The sequence below is a fragment of the Corvus moneduloides genome, chromosome 10 (assembly GCF_009650955.1).
Source record: "Corvus moneduloides isolate bCorMon1 chromosome 10, bCorMon1.pri, whole genome shotgun sequence".
Lineage (NCBI taxonomy): Eukaryota > Metazoa > Chordata > Aves > Passeriformes > Corvidae > Corvus > Corvus moneduloides.
The window spans coordinates 17,326,459-17,345,430 of record NC_045485.1 but is presented as its reverse complement, the minus strand read 5'-3'; the positions used below and the strand labels follow the sequence as shown (position 1 = coordinate 17,345,430).

The window sequence follows — 18,972 nt, the reverse complement described above, 5'->3', positions numbered from 1 at the left end:
CAGTTGTGTGTAAGGTAAAATGCGGTCCTGAGCACAGGCCCAACAGGAGTTTTATGCACCACTCAGGCACCTGAAGGGTTTCCCTCAACACCCCCTTAACAATGTGGAGAGTGCCGCTTCTCAAAGCCCCACAGGCCAAGGGCTCACATGCTTTCAGGAGAAAGAGAGCTGATGTCCCACATTGAAGTCTTTTGGCAGTGACTGCAAACGGACCTTGGGGCTCTGAGAGTGTGAAGTGGGAGGCTGTCAATCCAAGGCAGGACAAAAAAATTGTTGAGTGAAGGATTGAGGGGAAGATAATGGAAATAGCATGAGACCCAGTGTTACACTCGGAATGTCTTTGACCAACCACACATTTTGCAGTACTTTGGCCAGCCGATTAATCGATTTGAATTGATTAGGGATGACATGTCCTCCTGATCTGGAGGTTGAGTGTTCTACATCTACATCCTCTTGATAACAAAACTGTCGCTGATGCTACCCCCTGAGCTCAGGCCCCACAGTAGCAGATCCACATCCCCTGAAATCTGCAGGAATGATCTCAGGATCCTGGGAGATAATATTTGTCTCGTAATGAATTACTCACAGTAGCCTGGACAAAGAAATGTTGAAGTATTTTTTAAGTACCACATTTGAGCTAAATGGCACAAGGAAGGGCCTGCATGAAGCAGCACATAATTAATTGCGATCACAGCTCTGGTCATATCATGATCCATTTAAGTTATTTTTCAGAGCGCTCGTTATAGCCACTGTTTAATTCATTCTTTCATTAGATCACAGCTTTGCAGGCATCTTTCATCTACTGCCAGTGAAATTAATATTTTTCTTTATTCCTAGTACAGATAGATTTTCTTTTCTAAGATAGTTAATTCTGAGGTGGTTCATGTGACAGGCTGGGTGGCAGAGTCAATCCTTACTAGGCATTTCAGAAGAGAAGGGCCTTTGATCTCCTTGTGTTCTGATGTTTGCCATAAGCTTTGCTCTCTGTCACTCCACAGCCCCTGACCCTGGCTCTCATTACATGGCAGCAGATTCTGTGGGTGTAAGTTTCCTTTTCTGCTGGCAGAATTTGCAGCCAGGAAACTGGTACCAGGTTTTGAAGCAAAACAGCAAATAATGATTCACCACAGGCTAAGTGTTCCCAAACCTAGTAGCAGAGATGGCCACTTCTCATGGGACCTGGGGGGAGCAAAACCAGAGGTAATACAGAACATGGGTGAATTATCCAGAACGGCATATGGTGGGCAATAGAAGGGGGAAGAAAGAAGCCTGTGCTTCGCTTGATCCCTGAGCTGACCCTGATTCAAGTCAGTCATTTCATGCAGTGAGTTATTGTCACTATACATTTGGAACTCAGGCTGACTGGAAGAGAGAGCACTGGGGTCTCTGCACCCAGACCTGTTCCCTTTTAAGCCTGGACAACACCCTGTTGGTGGATAACTGAGTTGGTTGTAGCTAGAAAATGCAGGAAGTCAGAATTGCCCTGATGCTTCTTGTCTGAGAGTGAGCTTAGCCAGAAATGTGCTTCTGTGTGCATATGTGGGTAAGATGGCTTGGAAGCTTAAAGTGGATGGCATAAACCTCAACAAATTAGTGTTAGTGCAAGGCAATTCTTTTTACCATTTCTTTTCAGACTTTTAAAGTATTTGTTCCAGCCTCCAGATTTTAATAGTTTGATTTTTGTTTTCAAGAGGTGCTCTTGAAGCAGATCCTGGTCATCTTTCTAACCTTGGGACTTGCATGGATTTTCTTAGAGGCTGAGGGTTGTGGCAGTGTGTAGGTGCCACAATTGATGGTCATTCAACAGGCGCTTTAGTTGTTTTGCTGCCTGTCAGAAATTCTTTAGGTCCTCTCCTAATAAATGCTCTTTAATATCCTACAAGCCTGAAATTGCCTTGTAAGACTAAAGTGCTCCTGCCTGTTTTTTTTCCAAGGAGGGAGCTGTGCAGAACTCCAGCCTGTGTTGTGTGTGCACATAGGTGTGTGTGTTGGTACAAATGTACACATTTCTGGCTGGCTGGTCCAGTTAACAAAACCTTTTGCTCCGGGTTTGAGGATGACTGGGACTGTCTCTTCCTTCCTCAGGAAATTTGCCCCGAGGTGTTCTGTGTGTAAGGAGCCCATCATGCCGGCCCCAGGACAAGAGGAGACCGTACGCATTGTTGCCCTGGATCGTGACTTCCATGTCCAGTGCTACCGGTGCGAGGTTGGTATTCCACTCACGGCAGGGACAGAAAGCAAAGGTTGGCTTAACTTCATCACCACCTCATGTTGCTCACATGACAGGAATACACTATTGTAACACTGGCTCTACAATCAAATTACTTCACTGACTTCAGCAAGCAAGGAATTTTTCCTCGTTTATATCAGTGCAAATGAGAGGAAAATCAGGTCCCTTGTTTATAATAGGTTCATTAGGAGAGCAAAAGAATGTGACTCAGGCAATTAGGGCTTAATACTTGAGAACTTCATAAATTATAGCCTGGACACAAACGTAGCTCATCTTTATGTTCTTAAAATGAAAGCTAATGCATGTTAGGATTTGAGCATGATTGTACAGGAAACTCAGCATATGGCTCTGGGTTGACGAATTTTAATGGACACATAAACATGATCATTCTTGCTTTGTGCAATGCTTTTTGTGCTACTTTTCCTGTTCAGTTTCATTACACACTTCATGTAATTTTGATGGAAAGAATCTGAAGACAGAGAATAAAAATTACCTTAAAGCAATTAGCATGTGGGAGCAGCTGTGTTAGGGAACCTTCAAGAATTCTTCATTGCTACTGTTGGATAATACATCAGCCAGATGGCAGGGTAAGAAAATGAGACCAAATATATTTCTTATTGCAGTTGCAGGTTTTAATAACCTTAATTGGAAGAAGGATGGACTGAGGTTTAAAGGTCTAGGCTGAAACTTGAGGCATCTGGTTCAATTCTCAATCTGACCTTGGCTTTCAGGGTACATATCAGCCCATTACTTATGACCATTATTTTTTAAGATGCTGGGGCATTCCTACATGACATTTTGTAGACCCTAATTCATCATACAGCATATCCCCATGCTGGCTGCTGAGATACCCAGGCTTTCACACACGTGGGTCCATCAGCAGTCCTGGGCCAAGCGATTGCTTGATCATACAGTGTGGGATGATTCCCAAGTTTCCTAGCAGCTATACTTGGCCAAGTGTAAGTTTAGGGGCTGAGATCTCTGGAGCAGTTTTGGGGGCCTTGTAGAGTGGGGTTTCCATGTGCCTGTCTGACATCCTCCTTTTAGCCACAACCTTTTTGGCCAATTGTAGTACAAACACAGGTGACAGTTCTGGTGAGGGGAGACAGGCAGGGACTTTGCTTAGCTGCCACCCCTGGAATGGAGGCTGTAACTTTGTGGCATTAACTCTCCCAAAGGAGATTACCTATAGTCGTATATTGGTACTAAACTTTTTCCCAATGATGCTTCTTTTTTATCCTTTTTTGAATTAATAAATATGTGCTTCAGTTTGATGTTTCTCCAATGCTAAAGACCTTTGCTTCCTCAGAAATGTGAAGGGAATAATCTCCTTTTATTTTCAATTGGATTAAATTCAGCAGAGACCTTGGGAACCCATCCTCTCTGCAGCATTGTCTCTTATCAGAAAATGGCTTAATCGTAAAAGACATCACGTACCTCTGCTTCATGTTTTGCGCTGACTCAGGCTGGATCTTGTTACAAGGTGGAGAGTGAGGAGAGAGTTTCTCTGACTAATAGATTCTTTGCTTAATCTTGCTCTTTCTTATTTACTTTGCTCTTCCTGTTCACTTATTTCCTAGGACTGTGGTGGCCTCCTGTCTGAAGGGGACAATCAGGGCTGTTACCCTCTGGACGGGCACATCCTTTGCAAGACCTGCAACTCTGCTCGGATCCAGGCTCTGACTGCCAAGGCCAGCACTGATCTCTGAGTATCAACTGTGACCCTCCCCAGGATGCCCACTGGGGGACATTGCACAAGCTTTGCATGATTTCTTTCCAGCCTAGGGTCTGAATCTCTGTTATTGAAAAAAAGAAAAAAAAAGAAGAAAAAAAAAAAAGTAAAACTGGAAGGCTTTGGAACAAGAGGGCAGTTTGAGAGGCCATGTTCAGACTGCCCATGACAGGCACCTAATTTAGACACAGCTGTTCAAGAGGGCAGTGAGTGAGTTAGAGCAGTTGCTGTATCTGCAGCTGATGGAGTTAAGGGTCACAGCACCTAAGTTATCTGCCTGTAGGAGGTCTGAACATGGTCCTAACTATGCATCCATGTTTGATTCCTGTTTCTTAAGAAGTACATGAAGGTAGAGAGTGAAAGATGGCTGAGCTAGTTATTTCTCCTGTTATTTTGAGAACCTGACCAGCTCTCATTGAAATCATGGGAAGCTTCCCTTTGACTTTAGTCGGATCTGTGTCAGCAGCAGAAGTAGCTCCACTGCCCTAGAAGGTGTGAGAGCAGACCCAGCATTAACACAAGCAGTGGAACTGCAACTGTACTGCACCTGAGTGTAGGTGTGACCTTGTATCCTTGGGACACAGATTGGTTATTTCTTAGGCCCTTTCTTGTTTCCATTCCCTTCCAGTTCAATAGGGTTTTTTCTTTTACTCATGAAAGTCTACTTAGCTATTGCATAAATTTATTCAGTAGTGATGCTTCCAATTCACAATGTATGAGCAATCACAGAAAGATGTGAGCTTGCACACACTGTACACTACACACACACTACACACACACAACGTGCTTTTGATGTACCAGAGGCATAAGCCAGTCATGTTCATTGAGAAGATCTTTAAGGGGTGTGGGCCTGGAAACACATTTCTGAAATCCCAGTGGTTAAAAAAAGGTAAAAATGACTACATAGAGCTGCAGTGCAAAGCGATGCTCAAAAAAATCTTACACCACTCTCTCTCGTACAGCCCATTCTGGTGGGACCATTGGCAGTGCTGGTCTCTGGGTAGACATTCAAGCAATAAAGTCTTGTTCCATCTGCTGTTATTGCAATGGGAGGATTTTCCTTCAACAGTAACAGGGATTCTATCAGGCTTTGGGATGATACGCATTTCTCTGATGTTCACACACGTGATCTGTAGTTTTCAATCAAAAAAATCAGATCTTGTTTCAACAACAGCTAAAAAGATCCTCCTAAATGCATGTTCAGTTTTATCCTAAGAAAACTAAAGGAGGTATTAAGCCCTTCACTATGGCATTCCAGAAAGCAGGCAATTTTTTTCTCTTCTATTTTCATCCCAGCCATTTACACCTTGTCTCTGGTGAAATTCATGGTAGTAGAGTGCTGGGCCAGCAGCAGCATTTTCATCCTTAGTCCAGAATTAATACATATGCCAAGGTAAATAAAACCTGGGCACAGATAATCCTTTTTTTCACATGATCGTGGGTTTGGGGGTTTTTTTTGTTTTTTTTTAGTTTGGTTAATTAAAAACAAATCAAAAAATTAGAAATCCATGGCATTCTGAGCAGCTATAATAGTCTTGTTCATGAAACCCATAATAACTAAGGTGCAAATTACATAGTGAGGGAGTAATTTTCATATCACTGAATTGACATTAATATCTTATTTGCAGATGTAATCAAGGAAAATACCTTTCTTTGCACTTAAATTAAGAAGCAGAATTGAAACAGTTGCAAGCTGATTGACCATGTAAGTGACAAACTGGCACTTTTCAAGAGTAAGTTATACAAATTTTTTCATGCATCCCACTGAAAAACAATGAGAATGTGGTGCTTTCCTCTTTGTATCAGGCTTCTGTTATAGAGAATAATTATATTCACTAATGCTGAAAAGAAAAGTTAGATGAGCTGAACTGATAGGAAACAAAGGAAAAATTGTGATGTGATACTGCAGCTCCTACAAATGGTGCATCCTTTCAGTTTAGCACAAACCTTTCTGGAAGAGCACTGTGATATTCAGTAGCTTCAGCTGTATGTGGTAAATCCAAATGCAGAAATACCAGTCTGAAACCTCCATTCCTTACATGGTTTATATGTTGGCAAGCTTCACCAGTGTCAGGGAAGTTTCCCAAAATTCACAGCTTGAAATGAATCCTTCTTTGTAGAAGGGTGGCATCATTGAGCAAAAGATTTCCTTTACCACCATAGGTAAAGCAGTTTGACTTTTTATACTGGATTTCTACCCTGGCCTGCAAGAATTTTACTGCCTTAGACGTAAACAGATTTTTTGGCACCCTGGCTCCCACCAGGTTCCACCTGGACTCCCGCTCCCTGAACCGTGGCATGTAAGGTCCTTCTGAGCTCGCTTCTTAACACACAGTCTGCACCACCAGCAGTCCAAAAAACCTCATAAATACTGGGCAAATCTAGTTTGAACTAGCCCTACAAAAACAGGGGAGGTCAGTGCTGGGATACAAGCACAAGCGATAATGTGATGCATTTGGGTGCAGAATGAGCCATTCTTCAGGCAGAAAGCATAGCTCTGATCTTCCTTACTCTTGTGAGTGTTACATCAAGTGGCTGATGAGACTCTCTTGAATAACACTGGGGTAATTGATGGAAACAAACTGCTGTGCCTTCCAGCAGAATGTGGCCTAGACTCACAGTTCAGAGCCTTTGGGCCTTTTACAGCCTTGCCACAGGCTCGACTGGAGCAAGTCATATGGCTCCTTGTCTTCTGCCCTCTGCATGAGACAGCTTCTTTGCAGTTTCCCAGAGCCATTATGGGAATTAAACTAGTCACAGACTAGCCCAAGCTATTGATTTCTGGAGCTCTATTTTCTCTTTCCAGAAAAATTTGCTGGTATGTAGGCCTGGGATTCCAGCCCATTTCAATGCGTACGGCCAGCCAGGAGATCTAGCTCTGAATCCTCTCTGTTATGAGAGCACTGTGGTGAGTGAGGCTGGCATGCAGAGAGGTGAGAGCCAAACTTTTCAAGCATTAAATACTTCATGGATGAAATTTGATTGACAAAGATTGAACAGTGTTGATGTTTGAGGTGCTGTGGCTGGTTTCTAGACCTGACACATTTGTGCAAAGGTACTTTGATGGGGTTTTTTTCACCCCTAAACCCCAAAGCCATCTGCCTGTTGGAAGGAATGAGTGTCCAAAACCCTCTTCTTTATTCTGTGTGGTTTTGTTTTCCAAAACTGCTATAAATATATTTGAAAGATACTGTATATACGTCACAGAGGCTCTCATCACCCACATATATATGAAAATCTCCCCTCTGATGCTTCTGGATTTAATTAGGAAGTGCTGGTGGGATTTATCGCAATTGCACTGCAATTAAGAACCACTGGGATATGGCTTCATCACAATATTTATCGCATATTTATAATATATCATGTTTATCTGTTCCAAAGAAGGAGTCTTTTTACCAAAGAGACGTTGCTTTTCTGAAGTTGGACTTCTTAGCCATGACAAAAATTCACATTATCTGTGGCTGTGGTAATGTCCAAACTGTTCTTTTCAGAAAGTATTGGAAGATTGCACAAACATTTTTGTTCAAGTCTGCAGTTTCTGCTTCTGCTGCTTTGTCTTTGTCTAGCATTTGTTGGCAAGTAGGACCTGATCCCATGATTTGTGTGGCCAGACAGGGCCCTGGATCAGGTTCTAATTTAACAAAATATTTAAGTCCCTGGGCTTTGTTTAAGCGCAGACTTAAAGCCATTGCATGGTGTGACATAAGCCATTCATACCAGACTGGTTCTTTATCCCTTGATCATACAGGTTCGATCTGGGTAGGATGTGGGCACAGCTGAATTTCTATCAAATTACCCAGAACACATGAAATGGCTTCTGTGTCACCCTTCTGCCAACTGCAGGAGAACACCAGCGGCTGATCAAATGGATGACAGGAGGCTGAATTGTTACAAGATGAGTGCTTTGTGGTTGGTGGCTGTGGCACCTTCCATATGTCACAAGTAGCCCTACAGCCAGATTTACTGTTTCTTTGAGCAATGGCTTTAAAAGTGTCTACTTAAACTTTATCCAGAAGATTGGGTTGCCTTGGTTACAGCCCAATCCTTAAGCATATCCCCAAGGCTAACACTAGTATTTTGTGAATGTGATGGTTTTATTGTCACTTATTTTATTCATTGAACATTGCTTTTAAAAACAGAAAGCCACACTAATTCTTTAGCCTGATAACGCACCTTTAATTTTGGGTTTGGGGTTTTTTTAATATTTTAATTTGTAGATTTTTATCATGGCTGCAAAACACTTGGGTAATGACTTAATCATAGAGGTGTGGGAGTACCAAAGTGTTTGGTATCACTCTACATAATAGTGTCCGTCCTTGATAGCAGGAGTGAGGCTTTCACAAAACACAAGCTTTAAGTTGACTTTCTGCCTATCAGCAAAATGTGCCTGAGAAGAATGAGAGAAAACGTCTTAAAAGAGTGGTGGTTGTTAGAGAGAATATGCAACAAGTCTGTCTGAGATCTCTTTGGAGCTGTGACGGCCACTGCCTGGCTATGGTTAGTTCAAGCCTGGCTTAAGTTCGACAAATGCTGGTTCCTTTTGGTTTTGAGAAAGTCTGGAAGGCAAGGGATAACAGGACCCAAGAGAAGGTTCGTGAGAGAAATCCTGTGTCAAGGATAAATGTTAGGCACCTGGTGCTTGTGCTGAGTGGCTCAGAAAGGGTTTGAGTTGCTGACTGGTGTCTGTTGGTGTCTGGTCCCTCCAGTTGGGTCACAGAGTTGATTTGCTGCTTGTTCAGCAGCCTGGGTGGACAACACCTCGTACAGGTTCAGTACTGCAAGCTATTGGAGAGGGGGTGCTGAACAATCCCCCTGTGGTGAAATTCCCATGAGAAAACACAGTGATGGCAACTGAGGGTTTGTTGTGGAAGGAGGGCAGGAACTGCTCCATAGCCTAAAGGTTAGTAAAATACAGACTAAGAGAGCTGTGAGAACACTGTTTCCAGTTAGAGCTAGTTGCAATTTTTATACTAAATTACATTATATCAGAAGGGCTATTTTTTTAATGAGAAATTCTCTCTTTTTGCAATGTTACCCACTACATTTTTTGGAGGATTTTTTTGCTGTTATGATTAAAATCGTACTGAATTTTTATCTAAATAAATTTCAGAATTGTTAACAAATATTTCTATTTCTCAAAGACCCATGTCTTCTTTCATGGTTTTTTGTAGTTCTTGGGTTTCTTCTGCTGGTAGATTAAAGTTTCTGTGACAATTTTGAAACCTTCTTTGGATAAAAATTCTACTTAAAACCAAGCATATGTTCTTGGGAAATGTTTCAATATTGGACCTGGTGAAATTAAAAAAAAACTTTGAAACTTTTCACAAGATGTTTTATTCCCTATTTTTAACTAGTTTTGCTAATTTTGAAGTCACTGTTTCCTTTGTTAGAACAAGCCAAGTAACGTGACTCTTAAAATAACAGTGTTACTTCTGTTGGATTCATTTTCTTATCTGTCTTAAAGCCATGGAGTGGCTGGCTATAGGGACTGCCAGTGTCTTTTTCTGTGGCAATAGCAATTTTCTTCTTTGTTTTTACCTTGGGGTCTTTTTCTGTTTGTTTTTTTTCCCCTGAAATTACTGAAGAATGTAAGCACATTTTGGCAACTGCCATGAAGATCCAGAGATACTGATTGAACTTCATCTCCTTTCAGGGCTTGGGAATGGCATTTTTCCTTAAACATTTCTAGAAATATTGCCTGTCTTCCTCAGCATTTCAAGTTTGAATTTGCAAGCCTTTGAATTTGGAGCCTGAGAGAGAACAGACTTTACACCTGTGAAACTATAACATTCTTCCAGCATCTAAAAATCTAAGAGAAAAAATATAACCTCAGTAGGTTTTCTGGTGGTCATTGAGGAACAGCTCTCACTTCAACCTGGAAATTTTCTGCTGTGGTCTGAAAAAAACTAATTTCCACCCTTGCAGAGCAGTCTGGCATACACATGCACACGTCAGGTGTTTATGGGGCTATAACTGAGTAGAAATACAGGCAATATTGACTACTGCTACTTATACCCCACTGACCTTTATTCCTGACTTCGTGTCCCTGGTCTCTTTGGCTTCATGTAACATGTGGAAGCACAGGGTTTGTCACAGGTAGCAAGAGCATCCAGTTAAAACTTTTTTTTTTCTTTTTTTTAAATTTTGCTATTCGTCCAGTATTCTCATCCTACCTAAATATTTTAGAAAATGAGCAAGGAAACAGAAGCCCCAGGTGATGGCATTACCTTTATATTTCCAGGGGTTAGAGTCCCTCCCCAGAAACATCACACTTGGGATGTCTCTGCCTTCCTGCCTCTGCCTCCCCTTGCCCACAGTCTCTTTCTTACCCGCTTTTTCCATGTCCTCAACGTGCACTCATCTTTGAAGTGAAGATGGTTTCTTACTTACTTCACCGAGGTATTGTGAGTCTTAGCTAGTAGTTGGAAAAACTTGTCCAGATCTTTAATCAAGTAGTTTTGTGCATCCTTAGTATCAGTGGCCTGCCATATGGATATCAAAGAAAATTGTTATAATTATTGCTTTTAAAATGATTATGAAATTGTGCCTTACTTTTTCAGTCATATTTAACCATGTAATTTAGAACCACATGATTGCAGGGATTTACCATGAAGAAATACGTTTGAAGGATAGTTCGTTTTTTAAATATTTTTTTCTCAAAAAATGATTTTATTAGCTTTTCCTCTTCTATTTTTTTTTTCCTCCAGTTTTATCCCTTTAATATGTTTGTGTAAAAGGGCAGCCAGAATTTGCATTTGTTAGAGACAGAAGATTTTATTTGGTCTTGTATGTAGAGTTTTCATTTTCTTTTATGTTCCTTCAGGAAAATTCCTCTCTCCCCAATTACTCATACTGAGATGTCTTTAAATGCAGACTGACCAGTACGGGTTTTTTGTTGTTGTTTAATTTAGTGTGTGGTTTGCTTTGTGGTTGTGGTTTTTCTTTTAATTAACCAGATACCGGGTGCTGGGGAGGCATTGCACATTAATGCAGAACGTTAATGCTAATTTTCACAGAAAAGACAAAATTAGAGTCTTTCCCTGTCTCCAGTGCAGTTTTGTTACTGCTCTGTGTACAACACTAATATTAAGCCAGACTGTAAAGGCTAAATACTCAGAGTGACCTACTTCCATTCACCAGCAAGAATCCTTTGTCAGCTGACTGCTGTTTGTTTGTTCATTTTTAAATGTCGGATTACAGAACGAGCATCTCCTAAAGATGAAAGAAAACAGTGTTTTCATGTGCAGGAAATTTGGGGTTGCAGTAACAGAACATTTTCTTTGTGAATTTGGATGTCATGGTGTTTTAAGCTCCTGCCTGGAGCCTAAATCAATTTGGCCTCTCATCCAGTTCATCTAACTGGTGCTCCTAAAAGGCTGCAGCCCTGCAAAAGCTCATGCAGCATTTTTGGCTGCCTTCCCTTGCTCCCATTTGGTACATATTTGCACAATTTAACTGAGCTTTTCTTTCTGCTGAAGGTCAGATGCAAGCGATACGAAACACTAAACTTTATAAACAAGCAAAGCCATTTCAACCACAGCATTTTGGACTAGAATGGATTTTTAGGTGGCGCACTGTCTGCTGGCCTTTGGAGAGGGGATCCTGAGACTACACTGGACTGGAACAGGATGCAAAGCCACAAGCCTTGTTTTTTTTAATAAACTACTTACTGTAATCCAGCTACAAAGTTTCAGCCTCACACTTCAGAAGAAGCTTCCAGTAGCTATGCACGTACAGGCACTTTCTCTCTTGCAGAAAGTGAAACTTTCCCAACCAGAGTAAATTTAACCTATTGCATAAGATGCTGGAAGTTGCTTGGTTTTTTATTTTCCATGGGATTCTCACTGTAACCTCTGTGTGTAGAGGATGAATAGCTTTTCTCTTTCCCCTCTTTTTTTTTTTTTTCCTGACAAGATTAGATGTTGCATATTGATGAGCTAGCATTTCAAAGGTCCGTGGGGCTTTGGAACATATTAAGAATCTCTGAAGTTTAATATTCACCATGTTTTAAATATTCAGAAGGAAAAATCTGCATAAAATGGCTTTTGATAAATACGTTCTAGGGATTCTTTCTTTCTATCTTACACAAGCGTTGTGGGGATTGTGGCTGTGCCAGTTTTGTTCCGAAGTGTCTTTTGTTTCAGCGTTTTCAGGACCATCTCAGTCCTGTTTGTATGCCCAGTACCAGCCTGAAGTCTGTTATGATTTCTGCTGGGACTGTACAGCAGGCAGGTGGATGTGACCAAGAAAAAGGCTCAGCTGAACATTGGAACTCCTGAATATCTTCTTGGGGGCTCCCTCCTTATGACATCTGGGGACATCCACCCCTTTTCTGCGCCTGCTTCTCATGATGAGGTTGGGATCAGTCCGGTGGTCAGGCCCAGATGAGATCTTTCTGCAAAGGTGCTGGACACCACTGAGATTTTGAGATTGGAAAGGGCAATATCCTGGGTGCAGGAGCAAAGTGGTGTCATTCAGTGCATCTCAGATCTCACAGGACAGTCTCCCCTTCTTTGGAAGTCTGTTTGGTGAAAATCTCAGCAGTAAAAGAAGTGCCTTTAGGAGAAATCCTCCCTTGGGGATGCTCCATTTCTCATGCTCTTGAAAATCTGATTCAAGCTTTAGATGAGGAGGATCAGTTGTGGGCTGCAAAGATGCAGCTGTTTTGCTGTATTATCAACACACTGCCTTACCCTGCACGTCCCAAGGTACATCCCAGGGTGTTGCAGGGCAGTGCTTTGGTCCCGCTCACACCCAACCTTGACTTTGTCACACCAGTCCCTGTTGAATCAGTGCCTGGTATTTGTTCTCAGGACTGCTCTGGCTCGGGCCAAGGGCACCTCATGCCTCTATGCAAAAGGTGGTGCTTTCAGGTTTTACCTTACAAATAATGCAGCCCTTTCAAACTCACCTTTCTCCTCGCGTGTATTCTTGACAGAAGTAGGATTTTAAATATTTCATTGCATTCTTCTTTCTTCTTCCTTTTTGCCAGATGTCTTGAAAACATTGTCAGATTACGATCTGGGGGGGGATCAGGATCAGTTTCCTTCTTGATTGCATGGTGTAGGTTTGCAATGAGGGTTTTGTCTTTTTTTTTTTTTTTTTTTTTTTGTTAGTCTTACAGAACAGATGCCTTCATTTTATGCAGAGAAAGATTGTCTATGATTAGAGCTAATCCAGGATGGCAGGATTGGACCCCCACAGTGAAAGCTAGAAAAGTGATTGCAAAAGTATTCTGTTTCTCCTTTATTAATTGCACAGGAAGTTTCCACCAAGGGCTCATGTAGCCCAACTGGCCTATGTAATAAGTAGCAGGGCCTGTAATTACAGTCTGTCTTCTGATCCTATCTGTGCTCTGACTTTCTAGGCACTACAGTTCTATTTACATCTGGTTGTTTGTCACCTTTTTAAATTTTTGATTGGTCACTAAGGGAAGGAGGGCACGAGCCGTGAGCCCTGCGAGGTGCAGTGAGTATAAACGAGGGAGTCCTCCTCCCTCTCAGGTATCTGCCTCATTTGGGACACAGAACAGAGCACGAGGAACAGGAGGATTTTACCAGCCATGCAGCAGAGGAAGTGGGCTGCCTGCCAGCTGGGTATCTTTCAACACCTCAGAGTTCTTTGTAGGACTGGAAATTTGAACCTTTTACAGGTCTTAACTAGTGTACTCTCCTGTGAGAGAGTTCATCAGCATTTCTTTGCTCAGAGTGGTTCCTACAGGATTTTTCCTCTGTAAGATTCAAGGTTTTATGGCTGCAAAGAGATCCTTCTCCATATGGTATGAGGAGGAAGATGGCTTTTGGCATCATGCAGAGAAACTGTGTTACAAATCCTGCTATCAATGTGTACAGCAAGTGTAACTTGAATGGGTGGGGGAAGGCAGTGATTTACACGTGGTGCAGTACCAAGTTGACCAGCTCTGAGCACCAGCAAGCACAGTCTCAAGCAGATGAGCTCCCTGGGGTGTCAGTTCTGGGACCTGCAAGTAAATAATGGGCTCCTTGTGGGAGTGTTTGGTGCTGGACACTTTGGCAGTAATCTCTTGTCTCTTTGGAAACATGCACTAAACTTTGGGTAAAGCTACAGAATGGTGCCCCCCGTCTTTTTTCCTCAAGGCAGACTCCCAGTGCTGTGTTTGATGAAGAGGAATGAAAGCCATTAGGCAAATACTGTACTCTGCAAAAAAACCCATTAACAATCTACTATGGATACTTTTAATGTCCATTAAACTGTTACACAAATTGTCCCTTTTCTACAGCTTGCACTGATATTTCATTATTTTTAACCTGACTTCTGTTTAAAAAATACCCCTCAATTATTTTTTAATTTTTTGTAACTCTGCTTCTAAGAAAGTTGATGCTTTAAAGGAAAAAAAAAAAAAACCCAAAAAACTTAGTTTCAAACATGAGTTTTTCAGGCTTCTAAATTAATAATTTCTACACCTGACCCAGTTCCTGCAGCTGCCAAAAAAGAAAAGAGAAAGCTATTTAAATTTCTCATAGAACCATTTATCTCTTAAAATATGCCAAGGCAATTTGAGGTGGGGGTGGAGACTCAGCTATTTATCTCAGCAGCTTGATTTTTCTCTTTATGTTTCTAACTGTCAGGGGGAAAAAACCGGTAGGAAGCTATTCTTGGGCTATTATTGATGTATTGTGTTGCCATTATGCAGGATGTCTGCTTTGCTATATACGGAAGGACATTAATAATAGCCATCTCCCCTGCCCCCACCCTCGGTTCCTCTTTGAGAAGATATGGTTTAACTGGAGCATCTGCTGTGTTCAAATTGCTGCTCCTTCCTCCCCTTCCCCCAGTTCATTCCCAAACTAGTTTTAGGAACCAGGGCTAAGGGAATAAGGAGACATTATTTTTGCCATTTTTCTGCCTACTTCTGTGGTTGCTCCAGGCAAATTGTTTCCATGCCCTGTACCTGTCTGCCCTTCTCCTTCCCATGCTTCATTTTTTCTTTTCCTTCCCACTGCTTTCATTTTAAGTTCATCAGTGTGAAATAAAAACCCTTTCTTGCTGTCTTTTTCTCACAAAGGCTGGCTGGCAGAACAGGCTCAGCAACAGACCTCTGATTTGTTATTACCCAGCATTTCATATCCGCAAACATCGGTTTCATTATTTCCAATTAGTAGGAAAATGTATTCCCGTTCCCATCCCTCCTACCCCAGGTTTAAAACATTGTTGTGAGACTTTAAAGGGTCCGTCTGCTTGTTTAAAGACTCGGATGCTTGTTTTATTTTTGGAAGCAGAGTGTACAGTGAACAGGAATAGTTTGATGTTTAAAAAATAGCCCCAGTTCAGCATTCCCCTGAAGTGCGGGAAGTCCTGTCTCTGCAGGGCTGTGCCAGCAGCGTGACAGCCCAGAGAGAAAAGCCAGCTTGAATAGGAAAAAGAACTGGCCTGCCCCATTTCATCTGTGAGAAGAGAGAGGTGAAAATAATAAACGTGGCAAGAAAATAAAGGGCAGAATTGCTCTGATTTTTTATTTTAATGGCTGTTCCTATGTCTCCCGCTGATTTTGTTCCATAGTAGCTTTGCTTATTCAGCATTTTTGGTAATCAGGACCATGTGCTTTTTCATGGTATCATTATTTTTCATTTGTTGAGTCATAGTCTTGCCCTGGTCCCCATAGGGTATGGAGCCACTTTGGTCTGGGCACTGAATGAAGACAGTTAGAAGCTCTCTCTAGGAGAGCTTACCTAGAATTTGGAACCAGAAAATGCAATCAGCATAGTTTCCAGTTCTGATATAGAGAGGTTTTCAAAATTGGAACATGGGAGGAATACCTTCACTGGGGGAAATGCTTAGATTTCAAAATGAAAGGGAGATGGCCATTCAGTGTAGTTTCTTGTTGCTCTTACAATCTTCCTTGGTGGTGGCCAAGGAGAAAAATGACACCCTCTGTTCCCTAAACTAAGCCAGAGCCCAGCATCTCCTCTGCAAACATTTCCTCCAGTTCCAGCTTTCCACACTGCTGCAGCATGGGAGTGAGGAAGGCCTGCTAAGGGAGCAAGGTCAACCTCATCCTCTCCACAGCCAGCGCCGCTCCCCATGGTGAGTCTGTGTCCAGCCTGGGGCTCGATCCTGCCTTCCTAGTTGCGAGTATTTTGCCAGAATCAGCTGTTTTCCCTCTGCCATTAGCTGTGGGATTGTGTGCAATGATGAGGATTTGCAGGGAGGGAGGAGAAGATCCTGTTCCAATTAGGCTGCCTTTGTGCTCATGTTTCATTCAGGACTGCATGAGATAAGAGCAGTTTGCACTGAAATGCACAGCCGGAGGTTGTAGTTTGCGTTTCAACTGTGTTGAGATGGTACCCATTGAAAATACGGAACTGGGGCGCTTTTTTGCATCTGCCAGTGCTTTACTGACAGCTCTGTGTGGGCTGGAAACCTATTTCGGTTTGGCAAATGGACATTTTGTGCCTTGTCCCCCAAGTCTGATCTAGTTCTCTGTTTTATTCACCTAAAAAGTAGCATTTCTAATGTGCCTAAGTAGCTAAGCCCCTGACAAGCATCTCAGCAGAACAACCAGCAGGGTGACAGGTAGGCTATTGACAGAGCTGCCTTCACAAAAAGTGTATTCCACTTTCTTCACTCCGTGCCTTTTCAGAGACCTGCTGTGCTCCTTTATGGGCAGCACAGAAACAGTCCTAGTGCTGAGCAGGGATGGGAACTAGGAGGGTGATGGAGAAAAGAAGCAAGAGGCTAATGTTGAGCCTCTGTTCTCCATGGGGATAAGCCAAGCAATGGCTTATCCCATCAGTACAGCTTGTCTTGCTTTACACACCCTGTTGTCTGGTGGGCAACTGTTCTGTAGCAGAGGTACTTGGGTATATATCCTCAAAAATCTCTTCCTGATCAGAGCTCCAGAGTCATTCATATGTGAAGAATTTATTCCCTTAATATTGTCTCTTATAAAATCTCCATCACTCATTTTTTATCTAATCCTAGAAGAGAAAATCTGAAGGTGAACCAAAGTTTGATTTGTGCTATTGTATTAAAAAGGCTGATAAGCTCTCATTTTCAATCCTCAAAGTCATGTTCTAGCAAACTTTTCCCTGCTGTGATCAGACAGGAAATGCAAGGTGTATTGGAAATGCAGTAAAGGGAAAGATTTGATGTTTTTATGCTCCGTACTGCACCATTGTGACCTCCTCTGCTGTCCCTGTGGAGAATGAGAACTGAGTATTGGTAGAGGTATGGGGCAGAGCAAAGTAATGTCTGGACTTTCATAGTCTTGCTAGAAAGGATCTGCCTTGGTGAGACATCAACTTCCTTAATGGTCCTATACTTTCCCACCCCACAGCTTGTGTTTTGGACAGTCAGAGAGACTGGAGAGCAGCCTCCAGTGCCTGCCCTCTAGTTAGTCAAATAAGAGACCCCGAGTATGAATTCTTTGTTTTAGTAAAGAGACTTTCCAGCACAGAACAAAGAGCAGAGGTTTGTTGTGTTTCAGAGCCCAATCTCTCACACTGGCTTTACCTGTGGGCTGATACAAGAGGGTCTGAACCACACATAAGTCATTCCAGAAGGATTCCTCTTGGTTACATCCCCCATGGAGAACCCCCTAAAGGTTGGGAGAATGATTCACCTCTTTCAGACTGCAAGGAGGAAGTGCCCCCAGGAATGTATTTGTCCTACATAGCTGCTATGCTTTGGCCTATCCCTGCCAGCTGCAGACCTGTCTGCTTGAGGATTCACCAAGGATGATCTGTACTGGATGTGCAGTAATTCACAGTGGTTTGAGGTGGTGTTTCAGCTTCATCATAGTTGGTTTATCCCTTGAGATGGAAAAGGTTTTGTGTTGTTGCCTTTGTTGCAGCTGGGAGGGAGTGTGACTGGTCACACTCCTCCTTGTCCAGTGTCAGCAGACAGAGGCTCTCAGTGGTATGGGAAGCATCTTCCTTTTAAATGTGAATCACTAGCCTAGGGATCTGGGCAAGGGGGGGGCACAAGGAAGCATTCCCTGTATGAGGAGTGCTTCTGCTGCACACTCTGTGCCCTTGGATCCTAATGAAGTAACATTACTTGAGCTTTTAGGACTGGTCTCCTATCTGTCAGAGCTTCGGGGTACCAGGGTTTTACTCCTTGCTGAGCAAAAGCACTACCCAAGTCTGTGAGGAGCCTAATCCTGCTGCCATTGGAATTTTCCTGATTCCTGTGAATTGCTGAGTGCACCTCCTGTGAGCTGCTGAGTAGCCTCCCTTGTCACTGAACCCATCAGGCCACTTGTCTCCCTCACTGACTTCTTCCATAGGGCTTTGAGGGCACTCAGGAAATGCAATCAGCACCTTACAGGATCGATCTGCTAGGCAATAAATGAAGTTTTTTCTCTGGTAACTTGTGTGCATGAATTGAAAATCATTTATTCCAATTTGTTCTGAGGACAGATGCAGCATATACACATTTTCTATATTTATAAATATATATAGATATATATATTTTGTTCTCAGCTAGTTACCTCTTCTAAACTGCAATTTTGAGAGCAACCGGCATATATTTTTTATTCAACACGTAAAACGACTTTTTACAGTAAGAGAATGAAAGCTGTTTTAAGCATGTGTTTTCTGTATTTTTATTATGCATTATCCAATTATATTGAGATGTATTTTCCTCTTTGCTCTGCTCTTTCAGTTGTTATCCTTTTTATCAGTTATGCTTTTCAAATGTTTTGTAAGGGAAAATAAATATGCAAAATCGCCAGATGCCTTTTTTCTTTGCAGAAGAAGTATCACAAATGCTTTTTTATTACATTTTACCAATCCAATAAACTTCTTACAAATTTCATTTTTGTTTGCAAGCCTGTGAAATTACTTTTTCAAGTCAAATGGTATTTACTGTTTCCCAACCTCCACCTGCAATTATGCTTCCTATCCTCCAACTTTTTCTCTTTTAGGTTCAAACTTTCACTATGTGGCTCCTCAGCATACCTAATTCAAGAGCCTGTTTCACTGTTGGGAAAAGATGCCAGAAATGTGTCCCAAGAGAGGTTTTCCCCTGT

General features: G+C 42.1%; 1 protein-coding gene across 1 annotated transcript in view; it reads left to right on the top strand.

Moving 5' to 3' along the window:
- LPP (LIM domain containing preferred translocation partner in lipoma) overlaps positions 1-18,758 on the top strand; it is a 333,633-nt gene extending 314,875 nt beyond the window's left edge. The window contains 2 exon segments of the mRNA XM_032119009.1: positions 2,086-2,206; positions 3,811-18,758. Of these exon segments, the coding sequence (XP_031974900.1) occupies positions 2,086-2,206; positions 3,811-3,939 (250 nt within the window). The 3' untranslated portion in view covers positions 3,940-18,758.
- Positions 18,759-18,972: the final 214 nt, after the last annotated feature.